The following is a 24,608-nucleotide window of genomic DNA, read 5'->3' as shown; positions in this document are numbered from 1 at the left end:
GTATATTTACATTCACATAAAGCTACTTCTGCTTAAAGTTGCTACATTCTATTTTGCATTATATTATCATTTTAGTAAATATTTCATGATGGCACAAATAAAAAAGCATGTAAAGTGCAGGATCAGCAGCACAATGACATTCTTGGACACGTTGCTTAGCACTGCTGTGCACAACACTGACCTGGCTGCCACTTTGCAGGAGCTGAGTGATCGCAATCTCATCTTTGGAGATTAGTTCTGTTTTACTTTTCAGGTAAATATATTTAATCTTTGATTTACATTATTTTCTTTGGAGAACGTATACTGCAATTTCCAGACTTTAACTCCAATGTGTCATTCAATACCCACTAGGCTGGATGCTGAGATAAGGTTTGTTTCTTGTCTGGTGGGGATTTTAGACTGCGAAGATGCTTTAGCTATTACCTTCAAGGGGTTTTTCAGTATTAAGTAACAAACTTAGCTTTACTCATCATCCTCAGGTCCTGGGCAGCTTCTTCACTGCTGCCCCTGATCATTGTTGACAGGCTGCAGCAGTGAGGTCACAACTACAGTGCACGTAGGCACTGCAGCCAATCTCTGGGCTCAGTGGTCTTGCTAATGAAAACTGCAAGAAACCGCTGAGCCTAGTGATTGTAGAAGTGGTCACTTGCGCTGAGGGTTAATATAGTTGAGGTTATTTTTTTTCACTCTCTACACTTGGGATGGCTATGAAAGATAGAGAATTAAAGGAGTTGTCCACTACTCCGACAACCCCTTCTAAATCCGTAAGTTTGCTTCCCGTAAAATAATAACACCTATACTTACCCCGTTCCATCTCTCCTGGGGCTCATGTGACATTGTTACATCACGCGATCCCTGTGGCTAATCGACAGTCTCCTTCGGACACATCACATTCACCCGGAAGAAGTGAGCTCTCTTTTCCTTGGGATGTATATGATTTAGCCAAAGGAGGGGAGAGTGAAGCAGCCACAGGGATTGCTTGACGTGACAATGTCACGCAAACCCTGGGAGTGACAGTGACCACATTGCTGGAACGACGCCAGCATCGGTGAGTATAAGTGTAATTATTTTACTAGGGACAAAACATTGAGGATTGAGAAGTGGTTGTTTTAGTAGTGGACAATCCCTTTAATAACAAGAAAACATTTAAAGGGAAATTAAACTTTGGAGAAAAAAAATGTTATAGTAGCATATCACAAATTTTTAACAATGAAATGAAGGATGTGAAGCAATCTGTGCTCATGTACACATCTCCAAGGATCTGCTGATCACTTCTTCCCCCATTATTTATCCATTCGTTGGGGTCCCCCTCTGATCGCTAAATTGAAGGGACAGAAGCAATCAGCTTTTCCTCCAACTTTGAGCAGAGCTGTTTACATACTCATAGTTTGGTTTTTTCTTCTTTTTTACCACTTCACACATTTTTTAAGTTAAATTTACCTTTTTATGAAATTAGAAAGTTATGCTTTTCTTTTTTTAAAACTGTGCCACTCATGACCATGAGTTGTATGTGGTGCTGCAGCTTGAATTCAATGCAAGTTCATGAAATTGAGCTGCAATAACAGGTACCGACAATCTTAATTAAAAGGGTTGTGCAAGAGAAAAAAAACACAATCAAATATCACAAAAATAAGAAAAAAAAATGCACCGTCGTATTCCATCTTTATTTAATGGAAACAAATCTATTGCAGACTACATGATCCTGTAGCTCAAACATTATTTTTTTTCTTATCATTTTTTTTTATATAAAAGCTATATAATCCTTGTGATGGAGCGACCTATACTTTATTGTGAACAGAACATATTCTCTGAAGAACCATATCAAAAGATTGGAAAACTCACAATATCGATGAATGGATTTCCACCCTCTCTGTCATCTCCTGTCACTGATTTCCACCCATCGAATCAACATTCCTTAAAATGTCATGAAAATTACATTCAGAATGTAGCTAGCGACCTTCTTTTTTCTAAAGAGGTGATAAAGGACAGAGGTTTGGCCAGCCTCTCTTACCAAGATTGGGATACGAGGGATGTGTACGATGCCTCAAATGTAATTTCGCAAAAAGGAATGAGAACCATCTTAAGGCCACAACCAAATCAACACAAGTTACAGGCAGAACATCAGCGTGTAAGTTATGTTGAAACATTTGTTCCCTCAAAAAAACTAAAAGCAAAAAGCTGCATCAACTTTGGAAATAGTCAGTGGAGGAAACCTGAACACAATGAACAAAGAGATGCCAAGGAAAGGCTCTCCAAATACTCTGGATGGAGTACCTCTACTGAGATTATCAATGGTCATCACATGTCTGAAGAAAATGTAACGACCTGTGAAGAACTGAAAAACTATAAAGTAGAGGATCGTATGGAATTTATAGAAGATCATAAACCAGGGACGCTTCTTCCTGTCTTTTACAAGTAAGCTGGTAAACATTGTTATGTTCTTTATTCCACATTTACAATCTCTAACGATGATCTTCTCCTTCAGGATTCCAGGTTATTTACCACCTCAAAAACAAGTGCAGGATGTTGGCGGCCAAAACAAGACGGCAGAAACTTTATCCATTAAGCATTTTGAATTGGCACCACCCTTGAGACTTCAGGATCTGATGAATCCCAAGGTTGGAAAATATGTCTATGCCACAGAAAATGATTTTGAGAGCGAGCTTTACTCAGGTACTGTGTTCCAGTTAAGCCGTATTGGTGTCACCTTAGGAGAAAAAGAGGTTGCGTGATATTGGAAATCCAGCTTAGGCAATTCTTAGGCTATGCTCACAATACAGTTAACCACACTTTTGAGACTCCGTCATGCACTTCTGTATAGAATCTCAAAAATTTAGATTTGGCCAGAACTCTCGACGGAACCAGTCGCATGCATGAGTGAGATTTCACAGGTGTTCCCACATCCTGTAATTTATTTTGATGTATCCCCTTACTGTTCCTCAGTGCGCCGGGCAAACGTGCACCGTTGCAGAGCCACCCACAGAGATTGGCACCCTAAATAAAGCACTTGGCCCACCGCTCACCGTCATCTAAACCTAGAAGACCCTAAGGAGCCCTGTACTCACCAAAAGTCACCCTTAATCTGGATGAATTTGGGAGAGCAAAAATCCTGAATATCCATAAAATATCCATAAATATGGACAGAGTGACTATAAAAAAAAGGTCATACGTAATTAAATGTAGATGTGATACATGAACCACACAAGACATACACACCAAAAGGGCCACAAGGAGATACCACAGAATAAACGTGCCAAATCACTGCGACCTCCATGCGTTTCCCCATCCTTGATATAGGTTAATCAGAAGGTATTATGGGGTAGTCCAAAGCAAATCCTTGGAGTCGTGATGCCTGGGTAAAAGCTGCCATGAAGGCGATGAATATTGGTGCACTTGGGTTCATTGCTGGTCCAAGTTGTGCTGATTTCCAACTTGCATCATGTTAGTTGGCTAAAGATTAGTGATGAGCGAATATACTCATTACTCGAGATTTCCCGAGCACGCTCGTGTGTCCTCTGAGTATTTTTTAGTGCTTGGAGATTTCGATTTCTTCGCCGCAGCTGAATGATTTACAGCTACTAGCCTGCTTGATTACATGTGGGGATTCCCTAGCAACCAGGCAACCCCCACATGTACTTAGCCTGGCTAATAGCTGTATATCATTCAGCTGAGGCGATGAAAACTAAAATCTCCGAGCACTAAAAAATACTTGGAGGTCACCCGAGTGTGCTCGGGAAATCTCGAGTATATTCGCTCATCACTACTAAAGATCTTTACGAAACTGATAAAGTTTTCAGAAATTAACATTTTTTTCTGCATTATAGGGGTGAGTAAAATTATTCACCAGAGAGAATCAAAGCAAAAAAACTGCATTGTCATGGATAGCAACACCAGATATGAGAAACACGTGCGGCCATCGGTGCCCAGATCTTACAAACAATGGATGTCTTCTGATGGACAGTCAGGTCAGTGTGTTAAAACCCAGTAATTCTCAGAGGAGTCTGCCAGAGAAATGAGTTATGGCCGACATCAGTGCCTGGGCAGATTTTAGACATGAGGGATCCAACACAATCGTGTTTGACACGCAGCGAGTTTAGTAGACCGCAGGTCATTAGCAAAGAGTGTTCTCAGGACGTGAAACTGGGAGCCTCCTGTGGGTATTCTTGGTGGAGCAAGGATTAACTGTAGCATTGTGCTCCAGGGGCTTGTAAATAGATTGGGCACAAACAAGCCACTTTTATTTTGGCCAAGGCAGTCAACTGAACGTTGGCTTTTCCATGGACTCACTACATTTACTTACTTGATCAACCAGGGTCATAATGGGGTATCTTATCTTGGACATTTATGGCATGCCCATCTCTAGTACCAGCACCAATCTTGAAAATGGAAAATAGCTAGCTCCATTTACACATAGGGGTGAGAACATTGTAAGCGTGCGCTGGAATTTTCTCAGCTTCTCTAAAAGTGAATGGAGAGAGCCGTGCCTACAAAAAGGTTCTCTAAAGATAGTTGCATATCAAGAACTCACTTCTATCAAACATTTTCTACATATCCTATACCTATAGCGTCACAGAAGGAGCAGCATGATCAAATATAATAAAAATATGCAAATTTTATTAAATAGTCATAATAAAAAAATATACAGAATACAATAAAAAGGACAGGAGTAGTACACTCCCTGTCATACATGGAACATTTATACAATGACAGAAGATATAAGAAAACAGACCATTACATCCTATATAGTAAATGCTCAAATAGCAATGTGAACATAAATGTAAGCATAAGTAGTGATAAAAGATGACAAAGCCATAAGTCATAATAATAGCATGTACATATGTATAATAATGACACTGATATAAATGTTCATCAATGAGATTGTGGTCTCATAGTAATAGTAGTATATAAGAAAATATGTGTGTGTAGTGACCTATTACTCACGCTAGAATAGCACGGTGGATCAAGGTACGAATTCTAACAAAAGATCCTAAGATCCATTACTTGTGGCCATTATAGAGAGGATGTGAGTTCTGTATCCTCACCTCGACGCGCGTTTCACCGCTTCTGCAGTTTTTAAGTTTTTGTGACACTAAAATGTAATAGCCATCTTTACAGCAGACTCTTCTCATGTTCTCCCTTACCTTTATGGCTCCTCGCCCCTCACTCTTATCTTGCCACCCAACATCTTGCCCTCAGCCCTCAATTGTTGATCCATGAACTCATTCACTTAAAATATTGCAATTGAATATTCCTGTAAACAAACGAAAACTAAACTAATATTCTCCATGACATTGGGGCTTCTTAGTTTTGATGTTTACAAAACAAAACTGTTCGTGTCATTAGATTGTGATAGATGCATTTTTTATATTGATTTATATTATTGCAATTTTTGTATCTGTTGGACATAAACTATATTTTCTTATTAGATATTGACCTGTCTTTGAGACCTAAGAAAGGAGCCGTACGTTGGGCAGCCCTTCCAACAGTGGTCGGGGATAAGAGTGAGAGAAGTCCTAAGAAAGCTGAGACATCAGCAAAAGTGCATATTCGCAGTAACAGTGGGAGTAAGGAAACCGAGGCTGGGCCATTAACTAAGACGCGGGCTCTGCACAATATTGTGACTGAGTGGAAAGGTGCCTGGTTGTTGAGTGAGTATACAGACAGTATATAATAATTTATATTAGCACACTGTAATTAAACTACTAACTTTACTTTTCGTGTGCAAAGTTTATGGATTGTCTAAAACTTCCAGTTATTCCTGCAATAACTTATTTTTGAGCCTTGAATTCTAAGTCTTCATGCTTAAAGGGAAAGCTATCCTTACTTCTTAGAAGTAGAATTGCTGATGGCTTCTTTAATGGTATTATCTCACTTAGAAAACATCTGTCCAAATAGTGTGGAGCTGCAATACCAGAAACAGCCTTCGGGCATATGTGGTGCTGTTTCTGAAAAAAAAAAAATCAGACATTTTATTCTAATTCTGGACATCCCCTTTAAATACATGCTACAAGAGCTCATCCACGGAAGTGCAAGCTGCCTCGGACGGTGTGCTCAAAGTGAGGAATAATACAATACAAAAAAAAGACAAATAATAATCTAAGTAGACTTTTAGTTCAATATTTGCAGAAATCTGTACTCGTTAGGTGAGGAATTGTATCAAGAATTGTAAAACTTGGCTCCACTTCTATTTTTGTTCATTTTAGGTGCAAGTTGGAAAGATGTCACCCTGGAGCAGCTGATAAGTGATCTTAGTAATGTGCACAGCAGCCATAAAATCTCGGCTCTCGTAACCATCGCTTCTTCGGCTGTTGCTGCCCCCCAACAGATTGGTGAGTGATGAAGAGTCACAATCATCTGCGCCTCCTCAGATTTTAGTTCTACATTGGATTGTCATTGTTTTTTGGAGGCTTCTCCATTCTTTCAGTCTGTGGAAATCGGACTGCACTCAGATGTCATCCAAGTGCAGTCCGATTTTTTTTTTCTTCTGACTTATTGACTTGCATGGTGAGTTTCGGATGCTGCAATTTTTTCTTTAGGATCTGAGTGATATGCAATATCATATAAGTTGGGAATAACGCTTACATTTTACTTACTAACCTGTAAATTGTCTTTTTTTTAGCATTTCCTGCAGAAATACTAAGTCTAGTCTCCAGTGCGTTGCGAGAGGAGGATGATCTTGTAAGGATGGCAGCCGCCCTGTGTCAGTATCTTATCCGGGAAGTAAGCGAGGAGGCAAGGAAGATCATGCTGAAGTCTCTGGAAAGTGGTATTATACATTTTGGCTCTCTTGAAGGAGTACATAAGCTCTGTATAATCCCTTTATTAATGCAGTGTAACTGTATTAATTCTGCGCTGCCCCCGGTGGTGGTTTCTGGGCAGTGCTACACTCTCTATGGGAATAACAACCATTCTGCAGCACCCATGGTGCTGTTCTCTTTAATGTATTGATCAGCAGTTGTCTGCATGTTCATACATTGCCCTAATGTATTCATTAGTTCCCCGCTTTGTGTACAGCAGACGCCCCATTCTGTAATATTTCTGTGTGCAGGGACAGATGCAGATAGCTGGGCCGCGGCTCAGTGTCTCGCTTTGGATGGCAATTACAGTTATCTGGTGATAAAACGGGTCCTGGGGCAGATGTTTGCAGCAACCAACAAAGAAAAAGAAGAGCAGGTGCTTTATATGCTGCGCGAGCTTAGTAACCACACAGTAAGTAACAACAGCACAGTATTAAAGGGGTTTTCCGGCCTTAGGGCACAAGTCTGTACTTTATGTGACCGCAGACTTGTGAACCCACAGATCACGTGCAATGCGCACTGTCAGGATTCGCTGATGCTAGGAGCAGCGGGTGGTCAAGAAACTGCAAGTGTGCGATTTGCATACTTCTGGCCACATTCCCACTAGACGTGTCCGATCTCACACTTGCATTGAGCGTCTAGTCTGCATGTATGCAAATTGCATAATTACAGTCATGTGCTCCTGGTATAGGGGAATCCTGACAGTGTGCAGTGCACGCGATGTGAGGATTCTCAAGTCTGCAGTCGCATACAGTCACTTGTAGCCTAAGGCTGGACAGCCCCTTTAAGAGCTTTATTTAAATAATTCCCTTCTTTGAACTACATTTTTTTTACTAACAGGATCCCCTATCAATTGGATTTTCACAGGGTTATTACCTGTAATCTGCAGGGCAGCCAGGGAGAAGACTTTCAATTCCAGTGTAGTACCGCCACAGAATAAAGAATTACACGTTGTCTGTTATAGTCATTCTATAATGATTTGGCGTGCGGTTATGCACGCTAATCTAAACTTAGTCTATACAGTTGGCGCCTTTTTGGATTGTCTAGCCTAAGTTCTAGCCTGGCTGACAAGTCTCCCCCTTTTTGAATATACAAAGAGATCTGCCAATCAAGCTAGGTGCGGAGACGCCGCGGGACACTTTACCTTGTGCCCATTACTCTTGTTTTTTCCCATTTCCTGCTCAATTTTGTGTGTCACCTCTGCATTATGTATGCTATGTATAAACTTTATGTTGGGACTTATCGTATTGCCATGTTGTAATTCTTTGCTTCCATTAGCACCTGATCCACGCCGTGCTGGGAGAAGCGCTAAACAGTGGTGACTGGGGAGAAAGACTTATGTCCTGCAAAGCGCTGTGTGTCCTGCATGGAAATATTGGCCAGGTAAGCCTCCTGAACTGATGACGGGGTGTGCCTGATCTAGCCGGGCAGCCTTCCTGTGTCCGGAAGTGATGGTAGAAAACTGCTTCTTACGCCAGGGATGCATGGCGACATATTGTGTGCAGTTTGTTGCATGTGATACGGGAGCTGTGGTTACACTTCAACTGGACGTCTCAGATGATTAATAATAATTATTATTATTAATTATGCAATGTGCCCCCATTTACAATAAACAACATATTTGCCAATTGGCGGTCGTATAATAGCCTGTTTAGAACGTCCGACTGCGCTTCCCATGTGCACAGATCGTTCACTGTGCACAGGCTGACATTGCTCTCGGCAGCACATTGCTTGTTTACACAGCACAATGTGCTGCCGAGAATGACAATTGTTAAAGAAGCTTAATTAAAACTCGTTTCACCCAACGAACAAGTGAGAAATCACCGTCCGTGAGAATACTCATTCCCAATACTCGACATCTGTAGAGTTAGCGGTAACATTACACAATATTAGTCCGGGTCTCAGTGTAGTAGTTTATTTTTCTGAAGCAGGTAATTATTCTATAAGGTCATTAGGGCATCGTACGCATTCTTCATTCTATGGAGTTTCAGAAGTGAACTTACAATACTATCAGAACAAACATTTACGGACTCAGTAATTGTCAGTGAGTAACAAGGTTTCCTTCTGTTTTTACAGGGAGTAAAAAACAAATTAAGTCATCTGATGTGGAATGACTGGAGTCCTGGGGTCCGGGGAGCCGCTGCCAAGGCTCTGGGCAAACTAGATCAGGGCAAGGAAGTCCACCACCAGATCAGGTGGGAACATGGCATTGTGGATATATATTTATGAGGTATATGGCAGACAGTGGCCACAATCCTGATGGATGCCCTTCCATCTGCCCGCCATAGGGACATGGTGTTAAAAAGTAACTCAACTTTTTTTTTTCCATTTTTTATTAATTTTTATCCAGCATGGAAAGTTATGCAAATGTGCAAATCAGTTTAGTAGAGGAATTGTCTTAATTTCTGTAAAAAATATTTAGCATATGCCATTTCCAAACCTCTGTTTTTCCCCAGTCTGTTTGCCTGGCTCCAGCTGCATTAATATCGGTTTTGTAGGCACTTGGAGACATTTTATTTTTAGAGGAATGAAGACAAATGCCATAATGAAGTTTCATAACTTTCCATTCTGGACAAAATTAGTAAAAAAAAGAAAGAAAGTTTAGTTACTCTTTAAAGGGGATATAGATGTTTTTGGCAGTGTCAGTCTTCTGCATATTCCTATACAGTTCAATAAACGACACATACCAACCAGACAGAGGCCAAAAATACACTCATTATTATTAGTGAAAGGGGTATTCCCATCTCCAAGATCGTATCTTAATATGTCATAAGTGTAATAATAATAAATATTAGCAAATACCTCCAACTAGAAATATAGTATAGTTCTTCTGATTCGCTATGTCGCTTACCCAATGTGCAGGGCATTGCAGTAGCTTAGGTATCCATGGTTATGACCACTGGCAACTACCTAAATGTCGCTGTAATGTATACTCCCGGACCCTTCCTGGCATATCCGTTGGCCTTATAATGAGATATTGTATTATTTGAGCACACAATGAGCAGAAACGTCACCTGGCCAGACATGGTCTGGTTTTGACATAGAACAACACTTCGAAGTCTCAGCTTCATGGCTCTGTGAGCCCCTCATACCTTAGTAAATGTAGCCGGAAACAGCCAAGGATGGGGATATGGGAAACACTGAAGTTGTTCTTGCCCCAGGAAGTGGACGTTGTAACATGGAATTGTATCATTACAGCTAATTGTAATAATATGAGGATTATTTCCAGAAAGCATTTGGAGAGCGATAGCTGGAAATCAAACGTGGAGGCTTTATCGCTCATCGGGGTCCTACAAATAATGACGGCTCAGCTGCTCCCCGGATTCTTGCGGAGCTTTGAAAATGACTTTTTAGCTGTTCGCAGACAGGCCTGTCAGACGGCGGGATTACTCCAGATTAAAGATGAGATGGTGAGTATGGTAGTATAGGATGAAAATAGTTCCAGATTAGTAATAGAAAATACTGCACATAAAACTGACATTATGATACCAGATAGATAATTCTGCATAGATCAATGACACTATATACTGTAAGTTCCCAGATAGATAATACCGCACATAACAAAACAGACATGGCATTCTACAGGAGGCTATAAGTGCGGTGATTTCTACACGTAGTGTTTACACGGGGCTGTAAGTGTGGCAATTTCTATAGGAGGCTGTAAGTGCGGGGATTTCTGCACGTGGCGTGCTATAGGAGGCTGTAAGTTCAGGGATTTCTACATATAACGTTCTACAAGACACTGTAAGTGCGGCGATTTCTATACGTGGCATTCTACAGGAGGCTGTAAGTTCAGGGATTTCTATATATAACATTCTACAAGAGGCTGTAAGTGCGGCGATTTCTACACGTGGCCTTCTACAGGAGGCTGTAAGTGCAGCGATTTCTACACGTGGCATTCTACAGGAGGCTGTAAGTGCGGAGATTTCTACACGTGGCGTTTTACAGGAGGCTGTAAGTGCAGGGATTTCTACACGTGCGTTATACAGGAGGCTGTTCGTGAGGAGATTTATACACCTGGCGTTCTACAAAAGGCTGTAAGTGCGGAGATTTCTAAACGTGATGTTCTACAGAAGGCTGTAAGTGCGGAGATTTCTACACGTGGCGTTTTACAGGAGGCTGTAAGTTCAGGGATTTCTACATACAGTATAACGTTCTACAACAGGCTGTAAGTGCGGAGATTTCTACACGTGATGTTCTACAGAAGGCTGTAAGTGCTGCGATTTCTACACATGGCGTTCTACAGGAGACTGTAAGTACAGCGATTTCTACACGTGGCATTCTACAGAAGGCTGTTAGTGCGGAGATTTCTACACGTGGCGTTCTACAAGAGACTAAGTGCAGTGATTTCTACTCGTGGCGTTCTACAGAAGGATGTAAGTGCGGGGATTTCTGCACGTGGCATTCTACAAGAGGCTGTAAGTGCGGCGATTTTTAAAGGATCCTGTAAGTGCAGCAAATTCTACATATAGCGTTCTACAAGAGGCTGTAAGTGCGGCGATTTCTACAAATGGCGTTCTACAGGAGGCTGTTAGTGTGGAGACTTCTACACGTGGCGTTCTACAAGAAGCTGTAAATGCAGCGATTTCTACACCTGGCGTTCTACAGAAGGCTGTAAGTGCGGAGATTTCTACATGTGGCGTTTTACAGGAGGCTGTAAGTGCAGGGATTTCTACACGTGCGTTCTACAGGAGGCTGTAAGTGCGAGGATTTCTACATGTGGCGTTCTACAAGAGGCTGTAAGTGCAGCGATTTCTACACGTGGCATTGTACAGGAGGCTGTTCGTGCGGAGATTTATACACCTGGCGTTCTACAGAAGGCTGTAAGTGCGGAGATTTCTACACGTGATGTTCTACAGAAGGCTGTAAGTGCTGCGATTTCTACACATGGCGTTCTACAGGAGACTAAGTACAGCGATTTCTACACGTGGCGTTCTACAGAAGGCTGTTAGTGCGGAGATTTCTACACGTGGCGTTCTACAAGAGACTAAGTGCAGTGATTTCTACTCGTGGCGTTCTACAGAAGGATGTAAGTGCGGGGATTTCTGCACGTGGCATTCTACAAGAGGCTGTAAGTGCGGCGATTTTTAAAGGATCCTGTAAGTGCAGCAAATTCTACATATAGCGTTCTACAAGAGGCTGTAAGTGCGGCGATTTCTACAAATGGCGTTCTACAGGAGGCTGTTAGTGTGGAGACTTCTACACGTGGCGTTCTACAAGAAGCTGTAAATGCAGCGATTTCTACACCTGGCGTTCTACAGAAGGTTGTAAGTGCGGAGATTTCTACATGTGGCGTTTTACAGGAGGCTGTAAGTGCAGGGATTTCTACACGTGCGTTCTACAGGAGGCTGTAAGTGCGAGGATTTCTACATGTGGCGTTCTACAAGAGGCTGTAAGTGCAGCGATTTCTACACGTGGCATTGTACAGGAGGCTGTTTGTGCGGAGATTTATACACCTGGCGTTCTACAGAAGGCTGTAAGCGCGTAGATTTCTACACGTGATGTTTTACAGGAGGCTGTAAGTGCAGGGATTTCTACACGCGCGTTCTACAGGAAGTGTGGGGATTTCTATACGTGGTGTTCTACAGGAGGCTGTAAGTGCGGGGATTTCTACAAGTGGCGTTCTACAGGAGGCTGTAAGTGCAGGGATTTCTACACGTGCGTTCTACAGGAGGCTGTAAGTGCGAGGATTTCTACATGTGGCATTCCACAAGAGGCTGTAAGTGCGGAGATTTCTACACATGGCGTTCTACAAGAGGCTGTTCCTGCGGAGATTTATACACCTGGCGTTCTACAGAAGGCTGTAAGTGCGAAGATTTCTACACATGATGTTCTACAGAAGGCTGTAAGTGCGGGGATTTCTACACGTGGCGTTTTACAGGAGGCTGTAAGTGCAGGGATTTCTACACGCGCGTTCTACAGGAAGAAGTGGGGGACTGGAAACACAAAGAGGTTCAATAACCCTCCCCTTCCTGCTATCTCCAGTGTTTTTCCTGTCCCCCAGTGGGGCATGAAGAGGTTCCTTCAGGTGCTGCTGTGGCTGGCGAACGGAGCACCTGGAAAAGTTCTTACAAGCTAGGCAGCTGAGGTCGGGCGGTGCTACCTCTCCTCCTCCATGCGGCTGCTCCCGTCTCCATCTGCTATGGACTCGGGACCCCCTTTCTCCCGCCTCTCCACCGGAGGAAAAGCGGGGCGGTGATGTGCTGCTGGGGTCCTATCGGAGCTCCCCGGCGTCCTCCTCCCGGGGTGTAGTGGAGTTCCAGGTTCGCGCGCGCCGGATGTGAAGTCAGCGGCGCACTTCCTGTTCGCGGCCTTGGGCTCCACACTGGACCGCACGCCATCTCCTGCGTTCCATGTGGGGCTAAATCGCCTGCACTATAGGGTCGTCATGGGCCTCCCTACGGACCAAGGGGAGGAGGAGCACATGATTAATGCTGGACCTCGATACCTTCATATCCTGGTCAGGAGCCTCCAGGTAAGACGCTGTGTCTCTGTCTCTGTGTGACTGTGACAGTTTGACCTTGGACGGCAACAAACCCTCTGCTACATCTGCAGATCCCAGCGTTCACCCTCCTACCGTGAGTAGCTGGGCTGGTCCCTTCACTGTTCGGAATTTAGTATACCTCTCTCTCTTTTAGGGAGAAAAGGTCTCTGCCCCAAAGAACAAACCCAGCCGCAAGAGTGGTGTTTGTGGCTCCCGGCTACCTTCTGCATACAAGAAGACCCTGTGTCAACCCTGTACGGATGACATACTATGTGCTGAACAGCCATCCCTCCTGGACAGCATTAACCCCTTTACCTCCAAGGGTGGTTTGCACGATAATGACCAGGCCAATTTTTACAATTCTGACCACTGTCCCTTTATGAGGTTATAACTCTGGAACGCTTCAACGGATCCCGGTGATTCTGACATTGTTTTCTCGAGACATATTGTACTTCATGATAGTCGTAAAATTTCTTTGATATTACCTGCGTTTATTTGTGAAAAAAACGGAAATTTGGCGAAAATTTTGCAATTTTCCAACTTTGAATTTTTATGCAATTAAATCACAGAGATATGTCACACAAAATACTTAATAAGTAACATTTCCCACATGTCTACTTTACATTAGCACAATTTTGGAAACAATTTTTTTTTCTGTTAGGGAGTTATACGAGTTAAAAATTGACCAGCAATTTCTAATTTTTACAACACCATTTTTTTTTTTAGGGACCACATCTCATTTGAAGTCATTTTAAGGGGTCTATATGATAGAAAATAACCAAGTGTGACACCATTCTAAAAACTGCACCCCTCAAGGTGCTCAAAACCACATTCAAAAAGTTTATTAACCATTCAGGTGTTTTACAGGAATTTTTGGAATGTTTAAATAAAAATGAACATTTACCTTTTTTTCACAAAAAATTTACTTCAGCTCCAATTTGTTTTATTTTACCAAGGGTAACAGGAGAAAATGGACCACAAAAGTTGTTGTACAATTTGTCCTGAGTACGCTGATACCCCATATGTGGGGGTAAACCACTGTTTGGGCGCATGGCAGAGCTCGGAAGCGAAGGAGCGCCATTTGACTTTTCAATGCAAAGTTGACAGGAATTGAGATGGCACGCCATGTTGCGTTTGGAGAGCCACTGATGGGCCTAAACATTGAAACCCCCCACAAGTGACACCATTTTGGAAAGTAGACCCCCTAAGGAACTTATCTAGATGTGTGGTGAGCAGTTTGACGCACCAAGTGCTTCACAGAAGTTCATAATGCTGAGCCGTAAAAATTAAAAATCATATTTTTTCACAAAAATGATCTTTTCACCCCCAATTTTTTATTTTCCCAAGGGTAAGAGAAGAAATTGGACCCCAAAAGTTGTTGTACAATTTGTCCTGAGTACGCTGATACCCCATATATGGGGGTAAACAACTGTTTGGGCGCATGGGAGAGCTCGGAAGGGAAGGAGCGCCGTTTGACTTTTCAATGCAAAATTGACAGGAATTGAGATGGGACGCCATGTTGAGTTTGGAGAGCCCCTGATGTGCCTAAACATTGAAACCCCCCACAAGTGACACCATTTTGGAAAGTAGACCCCCTAGGGAACTCATCTAGATGTGTTGTGAGAGCTTTGAACCCCCAAGTGTTTCACTACAGTTTATAACGCAGAAAAGTGAAAATAGAAAAAACTTTTTTTTTTCTACAAAAATTATTTTTTAGCCCCCAGTTTTGCATTTTTTCAAGGGTAACAGGTGAAATTAGACCCCAAAAGTTGTTGTCCAATTTGTCCTAAGTACGCTGATACCCCATATGTGGAGGACAACCACCGTTTGAGCGCATGGCAGAGCTCGGAAGGGAAGGAGCGTCATTTGGAATGCAGACTTAGATGGATTGGTCTGCAGGCGTCACATTGCGTTTGCAGAGCCCCTAATGTACCTAAACAGTAGAAACCCCCCACAAGTGACTCCATATTGGAAACTAGACCCCCCAAGGAACTTATCTAGATGTGTTATGAGAACTTTGAACCCCAAGTGTTTCACTACAGTTTATAACGCAGAGCCGTGAAAATAAAAAAAAAAATTTCCACAAAAATTATGTTTTAGCCCCCAGTTTTGTATTTTCCCAAGGGTAACAGGAGAAATTGGACCCCAAAAGTTGTTGTCCAATATGTCCTGAGTACGCTGATACCCCATATGTTGGGGTAAACCCCTGTTTGGGCGCACGGGAGAGCTCGGAAGGGAAGGAGCACTGTTTTACTTTTTCAACACAGAATTGGCTGGAATTGAGATCGGACGCCATGTCGCGTTTGGAGAGCCCCTGATGTGCCTTAACAGTGGAAACCCCCCAATTATAACTGAAACCCTAATCCAAACACATACCTAACCCTAATCCCAACGGTAACCCTAACCACACCCCTAACCCTGACACACCCCTAACCCTAATCCCAACCCTATTCCCAACCGTAAATGTAATCCAAACCCTAACCCTTACTTTAGCCCCAACCCTAACCCTAACTTTAGCCCCAACCCTAACTGTAGCCTTAACCCTAGCCCCAACCCTAACCCTTGCCCTAACCCTAACCCTAATGGGAAAATGGAAATAAATACTTTTTAATTTTTTAATTTTTCGCTAACTAAGGGGGTGATGAAGGGGGGTTTGATTTACTTTTATAGCGGGTTTTTTAGCGGATTTTTATGATTTGCAGCCGTCACACACTGAAAGACGCTTTTTATTGCAAAAAATATTTTTTACGTTACCACATTTTGAGAGCTATAATTTTTCCATATTTTGGTCCACAGTCATGTGAGGTCTTGTTTTTTTGCGGGACGAGTTTACGTTTTTATTGGTGACATTTTCAAGCACGTGACATTTTTTGATCACTCTTTATTCTGATTTTTGTGAGGCAGGATGACCAAAAATCAGCTATTCATGAATTTCTTTTGGGGGAGACGTTTATACCGTTCCGCGTTTGGTAAAATGGATAAAGCAGCTTTATTCTTTGGGTCAGTACGATTACAGCGATACCTCATTTATATCATCTTTTTATGTTTTGCCGCTTTTATATGATAAAAACTATTTTATAGAAAAAATTCTTTTTGCATCGCTTTATTCTGAGGACTATAACTTTTTTCTTTGATGACGCTGTATGGCGGCTCGTTTTTTGCGGGACAAGATGACGTTTTCAGCGGTACCATGGTTATTTATATCCGTCTTTTTGATCGCGTGTTATTCCACTTTTTGTTTTGGCGGTATGATAATAAAGTGTTGTTTTTTGCCTCATTTTTTTTTACGGTGTTTACTGAAGGGGTTAACTAGTGGGACAGTTTTATAGGTCGGGTCGTTACGGACGCGACAATACTAAATATGTGTACTTTTATTGTTTTATTTTTTTATTTAGATAAAGAAATGTATTTATAGGGACAATATATATATATTTTTTTTGGAACTTTTTGGGGGATTTTTTTAAATACTTTTTAAACATGTGAATATTTTTTTTACACTATAACATTGCCCCGGGGGGGGGGGGGGGGGGGGGGGCGGCATCATGTTATAGTGTAAGATCGCTGATCTGGCACTCTGCTGTGCACTGTGTCAGATCGGCGATCTGAAGTGCAGAGCTCCTGGAGGCTTCCCGGAGCCTGCTCTGAGCAGGCGCAGTGAAGCCACCTCCCTGCAGGACCCGGATGCCGCGGCCATCTTGGATCCGGGCCTGCTGCAGGGAGGAGGAGGTAAGAGACCCTCGGAGCAACGCGATCACATCGCGTTGCTCCGGGGGTTTCAGGGAAGCCCGCAGGGAGCCCCCTCCGTGCACGATACTTCCCTATACCGCCGGGACACTGCGATCATGTTTGATCGCAGTGTGCCGGGGGTTAATGTGCCGTGGGCGGTCCGTGACCGCTCCTGGCACATAGTGCCGGATGTCAGCTGCGATAGTCGGCTAACACCCGGCCCCGATCGGCCGCGCTCCCCCCGTGAGAGCGGCTGATCGGTGATGACGTACTATCCCGTCGGTGGTCATACGGGCCCACCCCACCTCGACGGGATAGTACGTCTAATGTCAGAAAGGGGTTAAAACTCTGACTAAACAGGAGGTACAAACCTCCATGGCAGCCTTTTCCCAGCCCCAGGTGTCGTATCCTCCCCCCCTAAAAAGAGGAAAAATGGCACCGGTTGAATCTGATTCTGACTCGGGTGAGGTTCATACCTCAGAGTCAGGCAATAATTTGGAAAATGAGGGCTCTACATCCAACCCTAAACCTGACGGGAAAAAATATTTTTCTTCTGAGGATATGGATGAGCTTGTTTCTATAGTAAGAAGCACCATGGGGGTTGAGGAAGTGGAGGAAAAACATTCCGTTCAGGATGAAATGTTTGGGGGTCTGAAACCCAAAAGCAAAAAAGGGTTTCCTATTCATGGAAAATGTCCAGAACCTTATTTTTCAGGAGTGGGCTTCCCCAGAGAAGGGCCTTAGCGTACCTTCAGATTTTAAGAACCGCTTTCCCCTAGAAGGTGACAATTCTATTTGGGAGGTCCCCAGGGTGGACGTCCAGGTCTCTAAAAAGACATCTCTCCCATTTGAGGATTCCTCTCAATTAAAAGATCCAATGGATCGGAAAATAGAAAGCCACCTAAAGAGGTCTTGGGAATCCTCTACAAATTTGCTTAAAGCAAATATTGCGTCTACCTGTGTCGCCAGGGCCCGAGTCCTCTGGCTTCGCAAATTAGAGGAACATCTCTCCCAGGGTAGTTCCAGAGAGGAAATCCTGGACTCCCTTCAAAAGGCAACAGGGTTCTTAGCCGATGCCTCAGGGGGATCCGTCCGTGTGGCTGCTCGGTCCCTAGTCCTCTCTAACTCAGCCAAGAGAGCCCTTTGGCTGAAGTCATGGGGAGGAGACATCACCTCTAAAACCAAACTCTGTGCCATCCCCTTTCAGGGACACCATGTCTTCGGGCCAGTCTGGGATGATATCCTTGAAAAGGCATCTGATAGGGAAAAAAAAAAAAAATCGCTTCCCGAACAAAAAATTGCTAGGAAACGTTTTTTTTGTCCCCCTCGTGACCAATCCTCCCAGAAGGACTTCAGGGGAAAAGGTAAAACGGGTCAATGGAGCTACCCGAAGGGGGGTAGAGGCAGGAATATCCTCGTGCCTCAACAGCAACAGACCCCTGATAAACAGTGACTCTCCGGTGGGGGGGTCGACTCGCAGTTTCTCGCCCGATGGCAGTCCATATCCACGAACCAGTGGAACCTCCACACCATACAATTCGGACTGAAATTGGAATTCGAGGGCCCCGCCCCCAATGCCTGAGAATTACCCCGGAACAGTCCCCAAACCTCCAGGACTCTCTTCTCCATCAAATTCAGGATCTCTTGCGAGAAAAAGTGATCTCTCATGTACCTCAGCAGGACTTAGGCAGAGGTCATTACTCTCGTCTATTCCTCATAGGAAAACCCTCCGGGAAATGCAGAGTGATCATAAACTTAAAACCCCTGAACCAATTAGTCAAAAACATATTTCTCCCTCAGCCCCATGTGTGGGGCTCTGGGGATAGATGCTTTCGTTCATTCATGGACCTTCAACCTGGCTTACGCCTTCCCACCAATTCCGATGCTGTCAAAGACTCTGCAGAAGATCCGGTCAGGCAAAGTCAAGGCAATCAAAACTGGATTGAGCAGGCCATCTGCCTTGCATACTCGGCAAAAGATCTCCCTCCGCCGATCTCGCTGAAAGCCCATTCTACCCGGTCTTCACATCATGGGCAGCAAGAGGGAACGCTTCATCTGAGCAGATATGCAGAGCCGCCACCTGGTCTTCTATATATACTTTCATCAGACACTACAGACTAAATTTCGACAGGGATCTGATATTCGGCAGACGCGTTCTACAAGCCGTAGTCCCTCTCTAAAGAAATTATCGTTTGTATAACTCCAAGGTGACTGTCGTGGAAGGTGACTAGAAAATAGAAATAGTCTTACCGGTAATTCAGTTTCTAGGAACCTTCCACGACAGCACTAATTTCCCTCCCTATCTGATATTCAGTGGATGATTCCTGCACTTTGGTGGTAGTTAGTTATTCTCGCTAGTATGGCCAGAAAAAACACTGGAGATAGCAGGAAAGGGAGGGTTATTTAACCTCTTTGTGTTTCCTGTCCCCCACTAGGGCGGGGAGACAACCTCAAGGTGACTGTCGTGGAAGGTTCCTAAAAATCCTAAGAAACCAAATTACCGGTAAGACTAATTCTATTATTTGTACACGTGCGTTCTACAGGATGTAAGTGTGGGGATTTCTACACATGGTGTTCTACAGGAGGCTGTAAGTGCGGGGATTTCTACAAGTGGCGTTCTACAGGAGGCTGTAAGTGCAGGGATTTCTACACGTGCGTTCTACAGGATGTTGTAAGTGCGGGGATTTCTACCCGTGGCGTTCTACAGGATGTTGTAAGTGCGGGGATTTCTACATGTGGGGTTCTACAGGAGGCTATAAGTGCAGGGATATCTAAACGTGGCATTCTACGGTATGCTGCAAGTGTGGGGATTTCTACACGTGGTGTTCTGCAGGATGCTGTAAGTGCGGAGATTTCTACAAGAGCATTCTACAGGATGCTGTAAGTGTGGGGATTTCTACACGTGGTGTTCTACAGGATGCTGTAAGTGCGGGGATTTCAACACGTGCGTTCTACACGAGTCTGTAAGTGCGGACATTTATGCACGTGGCACTCATACTGAATAAAGTGAGATGTTTTGAAAATGTAGTTTTGCAGATCAGTAACTTGTCAGACTATAGACTAAAAATGGTAGAGATTTAGATTTGGAGTAGATTATAGAATATTTTTCTAAGCATTGATTATCAAACAATCACTAGTGTCACTTTCCTATTAATAATATATCATATTGCCTTTTCCTAGGTCATGAATTGCCTCTATCAACTCGTTCAGAATGATCCAGTCTGGAAAGTCCAGGCGCATGCCATCAGAGGTCAGTGAGGCGCCAATATATAGTCCATGTAGCGGTTCTGCTGTAATGTGGGGGGAGGGGGCACTTACTTCTGTCCATATGGTGCACTGTATATCAAGTGTAAAGTGAAGTACAGGGTTGGATGTTCAGTGTCATGCACATATATGATGTTGGAGTTCGGCTTATGTCAACGAATGTATTATATGCTTTCTAGCTTTAGGTAAAATTGGGCACATTACTCCACGTGTGACAGAACTTATGTTGTGGGCCGTACGGGCTAAAGATCCTGGGGTGCGGATTGAGGCCTATCGCTGCATCGCAACCTTACATTTGTGTGACAGTGAAGTGCACCATGCCCTTCAAGACAGAGTATTACTGGACTGCGACGAGCTCGCCCGTAGGTGAGATTTAGGGATTTCTTTAAAAAAAAAAAGCAAAGAAACCCAACAATAACATCTGGGCCTTTTAACTCCTTTTCTGCCATTTAGGGAGGTGAGACAGACATTGACGGCATTGAATATGGAACATAATGGCAATCAGGAGATGATGTCACAAGTCAAGCGTCAGGTGAGGGATATTAAATCTGGATTCACATTTATCATAAGCTGGGTGTATATACAATGGAGGAGCCAAGTGTCTGGTGTCACTCCTCCACTTGTCCATGTGACATCTAATCTGAGAGTGAGGAGCTGAGAGTCATATTGGATCCCTCTTCCTATTCTGCTATTTTAGTACCCCTAATATATAACCCGAGAACATCGGTACAAAGTAACATCCTGGAATCTGTCAGCTCATGCTAGAATAATCCAAATCTATTGTGCATAGTGTGCCAAAACTAAATAAAGGGAATATACCGGCAGGTTTTTATTATGTAATCTGACAGCAGCATGATGAAGGGGCAGACACCATGATTCCAGCAATGTGTCACTTATTTTACTGGGGCAGCAGTTATGATAGAATCACAGTTTTGTTTGCTGCAGATCTCGGGAATGCTGAGCAGTGTATAACCCTGCCCACACTCCTGATTGGTAGAAAGCTGCCAATCAGTGGTGTGGGCATGGTTGGGCCAGGAGACAAGAGACAGGTAGTCCTGTCGTGATAATCTCCTCCTGATAAAACATTGATTGTACTGAACAAACAGCCCCTTAAGTGACACATCGTTGGAATCAGGGTCTCTATCCTTACATCATGCTGATTTCAGATTACATAGCAAAAACCTGGTGACAGAGTCCCTTTAAGACTTGATTCTTTATGTTTGAGATATTTCAAAAATAAAAAATAGACACAGAAATCAGGAGGAATGATCACACATTCTAATGATTGTGCGGGTGCCCCAGGGCTGAACACTGGAGTTGAATGAAACATATTCATTGTACCCAGGTCATTTAGGCACTCTGTGGCAGCCAGTCCACGGCAGTGTGAACGTTAGTGGAGTAAATTGTACTGAATCTGTCTGGCAGGCTTGGCCATGCTCCATCCACCTGACAGAGCTAGCCAGGACTGTCGTAAAATTTCTAGAACACTTTTACTTTTAGAAAGAGCACCACTCTTGTCCTTTAATATTCTAGATGACACGTCCTGCCGATCCCAAATCTTACTTTTGAATCAACGTCCATTGTATTTTATGGTTCCGCAGTTATCAAAGCTGTGTCAGAAGGAAGCGTTGTTTCCTAAAGTGCTGAGGATGGAAGAAGATCTAGCATTGGAGCAAACCGCGCTGGAACAAGTGCTGCCAAATACTCCTGTGTGGAAGCACGAGAAGCAAGAACAGGGACTTTTATGGGATAATGTGGACAAAACATTTTCAGGTACATATACAGCAATTGGACAAATCCCCTAATAGCACATGGCTGTGCAAAGGCCAGTGGCACGCTTCAGCTTATAATCCAACATGATTCCTGGACCAGACACAAGTCTCCTGACCACACGGAAAAGGAACCGGTCATCGGGTTTTCCCAATATAAACTGAAGACACCACCTTTAACTGCTCTATTATAGCAGTCCATCAACTTGATGCATCCTACGTCATTCACGGATGGCCGATTGGCGGCCAATCTTGTGCCTGCTGCAGTTAAAGCACAGGTAAGGGCAGAATAAAGTCTTGTAATGAGCCGGTGCCTATTAACTGGAACGGAAGTTGGCAGCTGTATAATACAGGATTTTCTGTTGATTCCAGTGATGCACCACTTATTAGACTGTGCTTAGCTGTTTCAATACAATCAGTGTTTTATCAGCAGGAGATTATCACTATGGGACTAGGTGTCTCGTGCCTTCTGGTCCAACCCCACCCCCGATTAGCAGATTTCTGTCAATATACAGTCTACACAGAAATCTGCCAATCAGTGGTGGAGGCGGGGTTATATACAGAAAGCTGCCAATCAGTGGTGGGGCGGAGTTATCCACAGCTCAGCATTCAGAGCACAGCAGCAGAGAAAACTGTGACTATCTTAACTACTGCACCCAGGAAACTAAGCTATACCCAGCAAGAATTAGGGTCTCTGTGTCATGCTGCTGTCAGATTACATAGCAAAGACCTGCTTACAGATTCCCGCTAAAGGTGGTGACTTTTATTTGTATAGGGAAGAGGGAAGGAAGATAAGAATAGGTGACGAGACCCGCAGCCACTCCATACTCAAACCAAGGTCAGGAGTGTGAACAGTAGCCAGCACAGATTCACACTCAGTTGTCACGTTACGCTTTAGTCCACTATCATTCTTTTCCTATCCAGGGCAAAGCTGTCCATCAGCCACATCAGGTACGAAGTACCAAAGTACCGATTCCAAGCTGCGCGTATAGTATACATCTGGATATTGCGGCCCAATTTGTCATTAATGCTATTGGAAACAAACATACACATGGTAGAGGATTTTAATAAAGACTGTTTATTTGTTGCATTTTTTTATTTTAGATGTCCGATATATGGAGATTAGATTGTGAGCCCTACATATGGGAGAATTCTGTGCACAATATGTAAAATATACCGCTCAGGCAAAAATTAAGAGACCACTGCAAAATGTTCAGTTTGCCGATTTTTCTCTTTATAGGTATATTTTTGAGTAAAATGTGAATTGTTCTTTTATTCTATAAACTACTGACAACATGTCTCCGAATTTCCAAGCAATAAATTTTATATTTTTTTTCTGAAAATGAGAAATGGTCAAAATAAAAAAATCCATTGCTTGCAGACCCGAAATAATGCAAAAAAAACAAGTTCATAATCATTTAGAAACAACAATACTAATATTTTAACTCAGGAAGAGTTCAGAAACCAATATTTTGTGGAATAGCCATGATTTTTAATCACAGCTTTCATGCGTCTTGGCATGCTTTCCACCAGTCTTTCACACTGCTTTTGGGTGACCTTTTGCAGCTCCTGGTACAAAAATGTAAGCAGTTCTTCTTTGTTTGATGGCTTATGACTATACATCTTCCTCTTGATTACATTCCAGAGGTTTTCAATGGGGTTCAGGTCTGGAGATTGGGCTGGCCATCACAGGAATTTGATGTGGTGGTCCTTCATCCACACCTTGATTGACCTTGCTGTGTGGCATGGCGCATTGTCCTGCTGGAAAAAACAGTCCTCAGAGTTGGGGAACATTGCCTGAGCAGAAGGAATCAACTGTTTTTCCAGTATAACCTTGTATGCAGCTTGATTCATACGTCCTTCGCAAAGATTAACCTGCCCAATTCCAGCCTTGCTGAAGCATCCACAGATCATCACTGATCCTCCACCAAATTTCACAGTGGGTGCAAGACAATGTGGCTTGTACGCCTGTCCAGGTCTCCATCTAACCATTAGACGAACAGTTGTTGGGCAAAGATGAAAATTAGACTCATCAGAGAAGATTACCTTACTCCAGTGCTCTATGGTCCAATCCTTATGGTCTTTGGCAAACTTCAGCCTGGGTTTCCTTTGCTTCTCATTAATGAAAGGCTTTTTTCTAGCTTTACATGACTTGAGGCCTGCCTCTAGGAGCCTGTTACGAACTGTTCTTGCCATGCACTTCACCCCAGCTGCCATTTGCCATTCCTTTTGTAGGTCACTTGATGTCATCCTGTGGTTGCTGAGTGACATTTGAATAAAATGATGGTCATCCCGGTCAGTGGAGAGTCGTTTTCGCCCTTTGCCAGTATGTAGCTTTGTTGTCACCAATGTCTGCTGCTTGACCTTGTTGTACTTTTCATTTCATCTCCTTTGGCATGGTTAAAAGTTATTTTTTCATTCCTATTACTTTTGGGTTATAACTAGCACTTGTTTTGCTATCCAGCTTGTCCTATTGCAAGAGGATTGTGAACATCACAGCAGTGTTTTTTATACTTTCCTTCGTTAAATACGATTTGGCTGAGGGGAGCACCAAATCAGAAGCACATT

At 43.3% G+C, this 24,608-nt stretch overlaps 1 protein-coding gene across 3 annotated transcripts; it reads left to right on the top strand.

The window, feature by feature from the left end:
- The first annotated feature begins 142 nt into the window (after window positions 1-142).
- On the top strand, window positions 143-23,037 carry HEATR4 (HEAT repeat containing 4). Of its 3 annotated transcripts, XM_077264370.1 has the most exons (16): window positions 143-253; window positions 1,753-2,415; window positions 2,486-2,673; window positions 3,825-3,965; window positions 5,427-5,648; window positions 6,204-6,329; window positions 6,620-6,766; window positions 7,049-7,209; window positions 8,076-8,180; window positions 8,874-8,992; window positions 10,027-10,207; window positions 20,188-20,257; window positions 20,451-20,637; window positions 20,725-20,803; window positions 21,873-22,044; window positions 22,816-23,037. In XM_077264370.1, the coding sequence occupies exons 2-16, from the start codon at window positions 1,769-1,771 to the stop codon at window positions 22,833-22,835; spliced, it is 2,565 nt and encodes an 854-aa protein (XP_077120485.1). In that variant the 5' UTR covers window positions 143-253; window positions 1,753-1,768; the 3' UTR covers window positions 22,836-23,037. The 3 variants fall into 3 exon arrangements, with proteins under 3 accessions (XP_077120485.1, XP_077120478.1, XP_077120468.1); XM_077264363.1 differs by having other exon boundaries at window positions 6,620-6,763; window positions 21,873-23,037; XM_077264353.1 differs by having other exon boundaries at window positions 21,873-23,037.
- Window positions 23,038-24,608: the final 1,571 nt, after the last annotated feature.

Source organism: Ranitomeya variabilis, chromosome 1, assembly GCF_051348905.1.
Source record: "Ranitomeya variabilis isolate aRanVar5 chromosome 1, aRanVar5.hap1, whole genome shotgun sequence".
Classification (NCBI taxonomy): domain Eukaryota; kingdom Metazoa; phylum Chordata; class Amphibia; order Anura; family Dendrobatidae; genus Ranitomeya; species Ranitomeya variabilis.
The sequence above is the reverse complement of the archived record's forward strand: the minus strand, read 5'-3'. Positions and strand labels throughout refer to the sequence as shown.